The sequence below is a fragment of the Citrus clementina genome, unplaced genomic scaffold, assembly GCF_000493195.1.
Source record: "Citrus clementina cultivar Clemenules unplaced genomic scaffold, Citrus_clementina_v1.0 scaffold_5, whole genome shotgun sequence".
Lineage (NCBI taxonomy): Eukaryota > Viridiplantae > Streptophyta > Magnoliopsida > Sapindales > Rutaceae > Citrus > Citrus x clementina.
Window position 1 is genome coordinate 6453870 of NW_006262201.1, and position 12014 is coordinate 6465883.

The window sequence follows — 12014 nt, forward strand, 5'->3', positions numbered from 1 at the left end:
TTTTTTGTATTTTAGTAATATTTTTACTTTGTTAAAGTGAAGATGTTCTTACTAGAGAAAAATTATATCAATATTTTCTTTATTTAAAAAACTGAAAAAATGTTTATATGGAGTGGGCAGATACTCGTTTAGTACTATATTTTAGCTTAAGTATCCGTTTAGTCTTATTTTCTGAAAATACCTTAAGATATCCTTGTAACTAAATATGTTACATTTTTACCCTTACATTTTCTTTGTTTTTATAATAATATATTTGTAACAATATTCTTGACATTATGAATTTATCTACAAATAATTTAGTTAGTAAGTTAATCAATAACTATTTATTAATAAATTAGTCAATAAATATCATATGAAAGAACTAGTATTTTTTATACCCTTACAACAATCTTATCAATAATTATTTACTAATAAATTATATTAGCCAACTTAAAATAATGTTTAATATCCTTGCAACAATTACTGATAATTATTAATAAAAAAATAAGTTATCAAGTTAATTTGAAAGTAAAGTAATAACATAATATTTACAGTAATTTTTATTTTACACTTGAGGCTAATTAATAAATTAACATTTTTTTTCTCTTTGTTAATATCTTTAGAAATATTGTTGTAAGAGTATTATTGTAAAAAAAGAAAACTAAGGGTAAGAAATGTAACATATTTAAAAGCAAGGAGTGTCGTGGTATTTTTGAAAATTAGGGACTAAAATGAATCTTAAATAAAAATATAGAAACAAACGAGTATTTCTATTAGAGTAGCAAGACACTAACTCAAAATTTTAATTGAAAATATGTTACATATATAAACTTTATATCGAAATAACATATTACCAATCAATTACGATCGCGTATCTTTTAGAAGTAAATTTTTCATGTCATCCAGAGTAATATAATTTTTTAATAATAATGAATGAATGATACGCCATCTAACATCTACCACATCATTTCAGATACAAGCTTTGCACCCAACTTTTTAGGTAAATTATTGCTCTTCTACGATTTTTTATTTGTTGTGCTATAATTATAGACTTCTTATTTGATGCTAGTTGATCAAGTCAAGTGATCGTCATATGACTGAAATCGATCATATAATTTATAGATTTGGGTCGAAAAGCAGGAGAAAATGCTCAAGTCCAGACTTCATCTGCACTTTGTCATCCATCAAAGTTGAAAAAAACCATCGACTAAAAGCCTAAAACAATATCATGACAACGGATTCCAAAGAAACCACAGCTTTCAGTTCAACTAGGCGGTTCCCGCACACCACTTTAGAAGGAAGCAGCTGTTTATCAGCCGGAATTCGAAACAAAGGGACGTTCAAAACTTCACAAACATTTTATTGGAAAAATACAATCTAGAAATGTTTTCTATGCCGTCACTATCAATCCATCATTACAGTGAAAGAGAAACACCAAACTAGCACAACATGCTGTCTAAAGAAAGATCTGAAATAAAATATAAATACAAAATTTCCCCAAGTTGAGCAACTCTGGCTGAAGCATTTTGCATCGATGTTTTGATTTTGATCTTTGTATCGCTCGGGCATTATACAGCTAAAGAAATGCTATAAGTTTCCTTCGTTAAGGAAATGCAGAGGACTATAACCCGAGGTTTGAGAGAAGCTCACGCCACCTAGGAGTCTCTTCATCGAAAATGTAGGTCAAAGGTGAGATTAGAACCCCACTACCTCCAATCTGCATCAAACATTCACTAGTCAAGTTTGTTAAATTGCTATAATGTAATGGTGTGTCTGAATACATATAATTATAGTCTAAACCATCATCACGACAGGAAAATAAACAGATAATGCATAAAAACCAGTTTACAAAACAATGCTCACAACTCAAAACTATCATGTCATTACTTACCGCTCTCAACTGCTGTACAGACTTGTATAGTGCTTTCTTGGGAACACATATAACTATGGCATAATAATCAGCTGTCACCTTCCCATCACGCTTGCAAAAAACTGGACTTACAGTGGGTCCCTGCACATATAATCATGAAAACTTAAAGGAGCTTTTAGATTAAGAAACTAACTATCCTTGTTAACAATAATCCAGCTAGCTTTATTCCAGAGAATGATTACTGCAGGTGGCAAAAAACCAATTTCTTCAACGTCAAACAATACCTGCAACCCAGAAAACGAAGTTTGGCTCAGTATTCGCTCTGCTACTTCCTCTGCGCTATTTCCCCTCATGTTTGCAGTAACCTGCCATGAAATTGAATAAGATTAAAAATGAGGAACTCGAAGTAGAAACAACCATAGCATAAGAGACATTAAATTCATACCGTGAACTGACCACTTGCCCTCAAATGAGCCTCCAATCTTTCAAGAATCTCGTGTGTGGCGTCTAGAACTCCTTTCCGCCGGATCAATGATTTCCTGCTTGCAACAAGAACAGCCTGCAGACAAGGAATGTTTTAATACAAGAAAAGATTTAATAAAGCCAGAACATAAAAGCAGCTGCTGGAAACTCTTTTCCAATAGCATTCAAAAGCATACAACATCGCATGCTTTCAAGATACCTGGCTTTCCAACACAACTCCACCTTCAATTTCTTTCAAGTTGTTCTCTCTAAGTGTTGTTCCACTACTCACGAGGTCCAAAATAGCATCAGCAATCCCCATCTAAATTGCCAAGCATGACAAGTAATTTCTACGTAACTATCAAGAGTATAAAAATTCTGGTAAAAAAAAAAAAAAGAAGTACGACGAGAGAAACACGCAACTTAAATAAATTCCATATGAAAATATATTTCTGAATTAATAATTGAGCTCCAAACCAAACGCAAACCATAGGCACCATTGCCAGCAACAATCTGAAATAACTTTGACAAGCAAAATATGAAATGCTGAGAAATGGAAAAAGCAAAGATACAAAACTGGCAACGAATTTACCATGAAATGAATATCAGTAAGACTATTTGTTGCTAGCTTTACAAAGCAATAAAATTTCCTGAAATTCTAACTCATTTACTAACAACTTAGTTAGCAGCAGCACTTCATGTGACTTATCACTTAAAGATCCTTTTAATTTAAAAAAAAAAGAATAGCTTGTTTGTATAAATAAAAATACTCAAGAGAAAAAGAAAGATGTTTCAAAAAGAACAAAAATTGAGGGGAAGAAAAGGGGAAAATCATAACATTCCTCCCAATTCTCTAAAACATGCTGCACATGGCAGTACAATTATATGATAGATTACAACACTATGAAAGGACAGTGAATAAATTTAGTGTTAATTCTAGAATAAAAATAAAAATAAACTAAATAATTCACAGTAAATGAGTAATTCTCACAGCTGGAGCTGCCTCTAGGGCTCCATCAGCAGTTGAAAAGACTACATGCTTCAGTCCATTATCCTTCATAAACTTAGGGCCCAGCTGCACAGAACACAGAAAATCACAATTATGTGAAAAATTGTTTAAGTAACAAAACTACAATAGATTCCCCCCCAAAAATAAAAAATAAAATATACAATAGAAAGTGAAAGAAGCATCATACATAACTGAAGCCAGTAGCAACCCGCAGAGGTTTCTCAGCAGTCCATTGAGGCATTTGCACTAGCTCCCTCAGTGAATTGATATTCTCAAAGATCCCATATTTTGGAATCTGGAAGAACAAAAGACATATAAAGACTGATACAAGGAATAACTTAGAGATTCATACTGAAGTTAGTTATTCAGTTAAAACAAATGATTGCTTTTGCTTACTGCAAGTGATAAACGGCAATCCCCATAGTCAAGAGCATCATGAACAATAATAAGGTCTTCATTTCCCTGATAAAAAGATATTCAAAACAACATTATAACATCAATGCATGCCTCCATAGTTGTTCTGGACAACAAAAAAGGAAACCAGGTCCTCAATGACACCGCCAATGGTAAACATTGTGAACGGAAATAGACATCCTAGACCTTAGCTCTTACCTGTCCAAATTCACTAACCGTATCCAAACCCACAATACCAAGATCCAAATCCCCTGATAACAACTTTCGTACAATGTCTTTTGGTCGTTGAAACCAAACTTCCAGGTTTGAGAGCTGGGGGGAAAAAAACACACACAAAAAGGAAAGAATACTAAAATTGTGTATCCAATTTTGCAATAATCAGAAGCCAATCAAAGTGAGAATAAGAAAAAACCTGAGGAATTTGAGCAACATACTGTCTAGGATTGACCTGCTTCACCGACAATTGACAGTCCTTTGAAAGAAACAATTTATCGAAGAAGTATGAGAATTGAAAATTCTGAGAAAACTAACAGATACAGATAAATAGTAAAGCAGAAGTTACTTTGAAATCATTACTTTTCTAATTACAATTTGCATTTTATTTTTCTCCGGTATCTTAGCAACCAAACACAGCATTAGACAAATCCTGATTCATTCTCTTAACTTTTAACTAATCATAATTCAATACACAGTAAAATTACACATGAAAAATAGAAAATCATTATATTTTTATAAATTGCAATTTTCATACCACTTTCTTCCAGCTTCTTAGCAACCAAACACTACATTGATGAAATTCTTATTCATTCTCTTAACTTCAAAAGAAATTATAAACCTCCAGTCCTTCTCTCATAACTCAATAAATTATAAAATAAAATTCAGAAAATAAAAACTATTACATATTCATAAAATGCAATGGCCATGCCATTACCTCTAGTTTCTTTGCAACAAAACACCGAATTAATGAAATTCTCATTCGTTCTCTTAACTTCATACTAAAATTCAAACCTCCAGTTCTTTTCTCATAATTCAATACATTATAAAATTAAATTAAAAATAGAAAATCATTATACATTTATAAATTGCAAGGTTTTTGCACCATTTTCCTCTGGTTTCTCAGCAACCAACAAAATACGAGAGAAATTCTCACTCATTTACTGAACATCCAACTAAATTTTCACCAATGAGACCTTTCCTCATAATCCAATACATAATAAATTCAAACTTTTAGAGAAAATAAAATAAAATAGAAAATCATGTCATATTTATATAACAGCAAATTCCATGTCATTTTCCTCCAATTTCTCAGCAACCAAACACGTCATTACGCAAATTCTCATCCATTTTCTTAAATTCCGACTAATTTTTAACTAACTAGATACTCTTGTAATTCAAAACAATATGAAATTAAATTTAACAAACAAACAAATACAGCATTAGACAAATACTGATCCATATCCTCAAATTCCAGCTAAAAATTTTATATTTCTAACAATCTAATTCATTCCAAAGAGTAAAATTGAAATAAAAAATTAAACAGAAACCTTGAGAAGATCGAGAGTGTCGGCAGCCATGCGGCCTTTGCTAGGCAATCCAAGGCGAATTTCATCTCTCTCGGAGATTCTATTATCGATATTACCATTCACGACTGACACGTGAGACTCAAACTGCTGCGACGATGAAACGCAGCACGTGACAGCAGCGGCGGGCTTATTTGTCGCTGTAGTTGGCCCCCATGCGACGGAGATATGAAATGACGACAAAGGACAGAAGAAGGAGAGACCGGAGGGAGAGAGGGAGGGGCATTGTCGGAAATAAGGTTGGAGGAAGAGAGATGCAGATGAAACTGACATGGTTTTTTCTGTTTGATGGTTTCTAGACGAAATGCAAAGAGAAATTTTAAGTTGTGAGAAGTGGGAAAACGGCGCCGCACTGGATTTGCTGGCAAAGTTGTGAGATTGTGAAGTGAAGGGCACTGGGGGGACGAAGGGTAGATTCTTGTCGTCTGGGTTTTGATTCTTTTATTGGGTGGGGTTTGTCTGAGGCCGGATCAATTATATATGGAACAATCGGTTCATTTCCTAATGCCGCGTGGATAGCTTTTTCTATTTTGCATTGGTCTTTTATTTATTTTATTTTTCAAAAACAAAATTACAAAAGGTGTCTTTTTCGAAAATAAAAGGACAACATATTTTGTTAAAAAATAATTTAATTTTTTTAATGAAAAAGAGTTTCTAGAAAAAATAGTTCTATTTTTTTTAATAAAATTAAAATCAAATTTTTCTGTTTTACTTTTTCTTTTAACTATGTAGTCGATGATCAAATCTCAAACCACATGTTTTATTTTTTAATATATGAAATTGTGTCCTTCATTCCTCAAAATCAATGAATAGATACAAAAAAAATTTTGGAATGTTTTCATGCCATAAGACTACATTATCTTGTTATAAGTAGGGGTGGGTAAAATACCCGACCCGACTCGATCCGACCCGAAAAATTCTAGGTTCGGATCATATCCGATCAGGAATGGAACCCGATCCGATGAAATATAATAAACCGGATTGGGTTGTGATCGAGTCGGGTTTACCTAATCGGGTTGCTTTTAAAAAAAAAAAACTAAACCTAAACACACACACACAACCACACACTCACCCAGGCACACATAAACACATAACAGATTCACAAATCACAACAACACTCACACAAACGCAAACAAGTCACAACTTATAAGACTCACACACACAACCCTTTTCAATCCTCATTACACAGTGACACCTAACGGCCACCGCCAAGGCGCTGACGGACGCCACACACTCTCCACTCTCCAGTCCCGCGATTTGTTGTTGCCTCTCCAGCTAGTCGCCGCGTCTGCTACTGCGCGTCCAGCCGTCCGCGATCTGTTGATGCACATATGCCCATCTACTGCTGCGAAGTGAAACCGATTTGTTGCGCGTCCAGTCGTCCATGATTTGTTGTCGTGGGCACTAATCTGCTGCTCCAAGGCCCAAGCCTCCAACCCGAGTTTTTGCCCTTTGTTTTGAATTTGAAGCTTTCACGTTTCATGGTATATAATTATATATGCTTAATTCGACCCGTTTTTAATTTGAACCCAAGCCTACCCGAATTTAACTCGATTTTGTGACGCCCGAACTGATCTAAATATATATATCGAATCGGATCAGATCGGGTCGAGTTGTAAGTTAGGGTTACATTCAAATTGATTTTTGCCTAACCTGAACAACCCGAAACCCGATCAGGTTGACCCAAACTCGATTTTGCCCACCCCTAATTCTAAGGTTGTTTTTGCTAAAAGGTGTGCTACTTCATTACAACTTCTTGTGAATGTTGAATTTTGCTCTATTTCAACCTCTTTAAAATGGCTTGAATTTCAAATATTACCTAAAAGATCTTTGTCTGTGTACACTTCTTGTTTAACACTATGTTTACTACCTCGTTTGCATTTTCTACTATTTCTAGCCCAAACTTTGTGGCTTCAACTTCAGTAAGAGCTTCACTTCCATTAAAGTTTGATGGTTTCATAGCAGTTACTATACATTTTCCTTTTGAATTTCTGATCACCATTCCCAATCCTTCTTTGTTTTGATCTTCCTTTATAACAACATCCACATTTGTTTTGAACCAACCTGGAGGTGGAAGTCCCCATTGTTGATTTCTTTTGTCTTTTCTTTCCCTACTTAGTTGCAAATGTGGTTGTTTGATCTTTTTGTAGGATTGCACTACAGCTTCTGCTCTTGTTACTGATAATTGGAAATCTTCTTTCTTGTTGTTTAAGATGTGAAGATTCCTTAAGTGCCAAATCACCCAACATAATGCAATTATCAATTCCAAATCATATTTGCTCTTCTTTTTTGCCATTTCCACCATCAAATTTAACATTTCTTTGTTTTTGAGATGACTAATCTCTTCACCATAATTTGTGCGTCTCTACATTTTCTGAGCACCTTTACAATAAAAAAGAGCATGAAATATCGTCTCCTCTATTCTTTTGCATCTTTGACAGTAGGGACTTTGTATCACCTTTTTTTCTCCACAGGTTTACTACTGTCGACAATAAATTTTTTATTGCTCTCCACATAAAGATCTTTATCTTTGCTGGCAGTTCTAAAGCCCAAATAATATTCCATAGAATTTGCTTATTATCAAAGCTATTTGGCTGGTTTGGAAATTTTATATTTAAGGCCACTTGATACTCACTCTTGACTGAGCATTCTCCTCGTTTATCAAAATGCCATAGAGGTTTATCTGGCTTAGGGGTTCTTAGTAGGGGGATTTTTAAAATCTCCTGTGCATCTTCATCTATAAAATTCTGTTGAATCAACATCTTTTTCCATTTGTGTTTCCCATCAATTAACTCTGATATTGTAGATTCCAATGGTAATGTTGGAGGAGAGAAAGGCTTGAAAGTTATAAGTCTTGTTATCCAACAGCTATGATATATTTGGACACTCTTTCCATCTCCAATTTTCCACCTTAGTCCTTTATGAATGATTTGTCTTCCCTGTAAAATGCTTCTCCATATAAAGGATGGTTTTGATCCTAATTTCCCCTTTAGAAAATCGACTTCCTTGAAATATCTAGCTTTCAACACCCTTGTCGCCAGTGAATTGGGATTTTTAATGATTATCCACTCTTGTTTGCCCACTATCGCTTAGTTGAAGCATATTAAATCCTTGAATCTCATTCCACCTCTACATTTTGCCTGACACATGTTTTCGCAATTAGACCAGTGAATAGCCCTTTGATTTGGTTTTGAGTTCCACCAGAATCTTGCCATAGTCTTTTGGATATCCGCACATAACCCAATTGGTAGTTTAAACACACTCATGGCATAAGCAAGAATTGCCTGAGCTACTGCTTTAATGAGCACTTCTTTTCCCCTTCTTGAAAACATCTTTGAATTCTAGTTGGATATCTTACTTAGAACGCTAAGTTTGTTATCATTAAAAAATTCAACTTCTTCCTCTCTAGCATTGAAGGCAGCCCAGGTATTTTTCATACTTTGACACCACTTGAATCTGAAAAAAGTTCTTGATTGAGGCTGTCTACTTAAAAACATAGATTTCTCATAGTTGAAGATTTGACCTGATGCAACAACATAGCAATCAAAAATATATTTCAGATTTGAGCAATCTTTAGTGGTAGCTCTTGTGGAGATCAAGTTATCATCTACAAAGAGTAAATGGTTGATTGAAAGTTCTTTGCTGAATCTCAGCCCCTTAATCAAATTTTTCCACCTAGCTTGATTCAAGAGGTTTGAAAACACCTCTGCACACAAAATACAACTCTTTAAAATTTTATATTACATATGTTAATTAATTTTATTATAGTTTATGATGTTTTCATATGAAAATATTCATAAAAAATTATGAAGATAAATAATGCTAATTTGAAGAAAATAAAAAGAAAAAAATAATAATAGTCTACCACTATATATTATCACAAGTTATATAGACATGGATAATAATGCTAATTATTAAATGTTATTTACGTAAGTATGAAAATTAATTAATTAGATAAGGATATTTTGGAGAATATCTTTTAATGATATTATTTAGACTTTTTAGATTAAGTAAAAAGATAAAAAAAAATAGCTTAATAACTTAATGACTAAAAATTTTCATTAAGTTCAAAAAATAAATAGGCTTAATAACTTAAATGATTAAATTTAAGTCAATTAAGTCATTAAATTAAAAAAAAAACTAATGGCCTCCTAAGTATTAGGATTGGACAAGATTAGATTAGATCATATATAATGTTGATTTATATTTGGTACAATATCAGATTGAATTACATTAAATTAAATTTAAATAAAGTTAGAAAGTATTTAAGTTAATATTTGGATTTAAATATGGAAATTTTGTAGATATTTAACAAGAAATATTACAATTAACTAAAAATAAAACTAATAAGAATATATGCATTCAATTAGTTATTGGGTAGTCATAATTATAATCAAGAAATATAAATGATTTAAATTATAGGTTATTTCGTATGAGATATATCATTTCATTAAATAAAATCAGTAAAACTATTCATATAATAAATTAATTAATAATTTTTAAGTAAATCATGACTAACAAAAAATAAATTACTTAATTAATAATATTAGTTAATTAATTAATTTTAGGTTATAAATAAAAATAGTGTAATAAATTATAGAAGATATTATGAATAGACAAACATTTTTCTTCTCATTGACCAATCCAAACTAAACCAACATGAAAATTGGGATTACTAATGCCATGAATTTAGGATTAAAATTTGAATTTAGTTCATTAGTCCAATCTAAGTAAGCATGCCAAATATGGGATTTAATATTTTGTTCCTAAAATTAGTCAAATTCTACACTTAACTTTGCTCCCAAACATAACTTTAGATAATAGAAAATTTCCAACTATGCCTCTCTAAGAATATCGTACCCGCAGTCTAAGCACACTAAGATAATAAGAATACTAAAATCATCAAAATTTAATTATGTGACGGTGCCTAAGGGGGATACCACATGTACTAGAGTAGCATAGTGACAACCTAAAAGCCATTAATAAGGGCACGACAAGTAATTGTGAATAGAGCTAAAAAATTTCTTTACAAAATTAGTGCTTGTTAATTAACAAATTAGATCATCTATTTAGAGTAATATAAAACAAATTTGTGATTTGAACTCAACTCATATAAGACATGAGTTTAGTTTTCATTCATGTAACAATTTAGGGGAAAAAAAAAAACATAAAAAGTGCATTGAAATGTTTGTTGCCAAAATTGTAATTCATGAACTATTTGTTATTATTATATAAGAACTTGACTTTAACAATAAAATAGAGATCAGTCTACAAACTTTGGTTTCTACAGAAACTTCTTTCACTTGAAACGTGACTAAATGATAACTACAATAAGACATGAAATCCTTTCATAACATTTAAAACTAAAAAAATATATATTAAAATAGGAGATATATTTTTATATATTAATTTTATATAATTCAATTATAAATATTGAAAGTCGGAGTAGTTTTAATAATATCAATTCATCCTCCATTAAATTGACTCAAATTTTATGTTTTAAATTATAAATAAATAAAAATAGTTGAAATAACTTTAACCCAAATAAAATAAAAATATGATTTTTTAATTTTATTTATTATGGCTCTTAACAAAATGAGAAAAAACATGTACGGTGGAATTTGCCAACAAAGAAAATCAGAATGAAAGATAAAAGCATCTCTCTTTCATCAACGCAAGTCATACGAGAGTCTTTCTTCTTATTCTCTTTCTCTTCACATCCAAGAAATGTCGCCAGCACGATACCAGCTGTTCCTACCAAACTCTCCCTCTCTCTATCTTTAAACGCGGTCGCAAATCTCGTTGCTTCATTTACAAGATCTGCCGTCTGGGTATCTTCACTTAACTCGAGATCTATCGCCGCCCATTTCTTGTTTTAGCTCAAGATTTGAGTACCCATTTGAGGAAATCGAGCATAATCGCAATATTCATGTGCTAAAACGGTGAATCAAGTGACTCTTGGTTAGTGGTGAGTGACTCAGTCCGAGTTGAGACTGAGTTATGTTGTTGAGATAGCACAGTGTTAAGTGGTGGAAAGATATATATAGATAATTATAAATAATATTAAAAAAGTCAATGGCGGACCCGAATGGTCATAGCTGGAGAGATGGCATGTCATCTGATAACATCAAGGGTTTGATTTTGGCACTTTCGTCCAGTATCTTTATTGGTTCTAGTTTCATTGTTAAGAAGAAGGGGTTGAAGAAAGCTGGCGCTTCCGGTGTTAGGGCAGGTATTTCAATTATTGAATTTTTCAGGGACCTTTTTTAAATGTTCCAAAATCTGTGTCCTGTGTGATTCATTTCTGTTTAGTGTATATTTTTGCTCATCTACATCTGGTAAGTTAGCAAATATGTTCAATCATCATAACAAAGTATGAATCCATGGGGGATGTAGTCAAAATCTCATCTTGGGTATGTTGAGAATCAAAAAGGCTATTGAGCAGTGAGGTGAATTTAGTGTGGTGGTATAAGTAATATAGGAAAATTTTGTTTGATATTAATTGGGTATCTGAGGAAAATAATTCTAATTAGATTGCTTTAGTTGTTTGACCATTTCTGGTATCTTCATTGCATTGAGCGGCTAGGCAACCTCAATACATGCCGTTGCAATTGTGTCATTATCAACTTCCCTAACTTTATGAAACAATGCCTTGTCTCTTAAATTTAACGGAATGAATGGTGACAGAAAATGAATTTTG

At 32.4% G+C, this 12014-nt stretch overlaps 2 protein-coding genes across 2 annotated transcripts in view; one reads left to right on the forward strand and one right to left on the reverse strand.

Moving 5' to 3' along the window:
• Positions 1–1232: 1232 nt before the first annotated feature.
• On the reverse strand, positions 1233–5750 carry LOC18040666 (ATP phosphoribosyltransferase 2, chloroplastic). Its single transcript, XM_006431656.2, has 11 exons — positions 5279–5750; positions 4147–4206; positions 3933–4046; positions 3717–3782; positions 3508–3615; positions 3303–3386; positions 2532–2633; positions 2295–2408; positions 2134–2214; positions 1871–1990; positions 1233–1696 (listed from the first exon to the last, which is right to left on the reverse strand). The coding sequence occupies exons 1-11, from the start codon at positions 5585–5587 to the stop codon at positions 1601–1603; spliced, it is 1254 nt and encodes a 417-aa protein (XP_006431719.2). The 5' UTR covers positions 5588–5750; the 3' UTR covers positions 1233–1600.
• Positions 5751–10943: 5193 nt separating this feature from the next.
• Positions 10944–12014, forward strand: part of LOC18040297 (probable magnesium transporter NIPA4) — a 5672-nt gene continuing 4601 nt past the window's right edge. Inside the window, exon 1 of the mRNA XM_006431660.2 lies at positions 10944–11546. Coding sequence (XP_006431723.2) covers positions 11390–11546 — 157 coding nt within the window. The 5' untranslated portion in view covers positions 10944–11389. The remainder of the gene's footprint in view (positions 11547–12014) is intronic.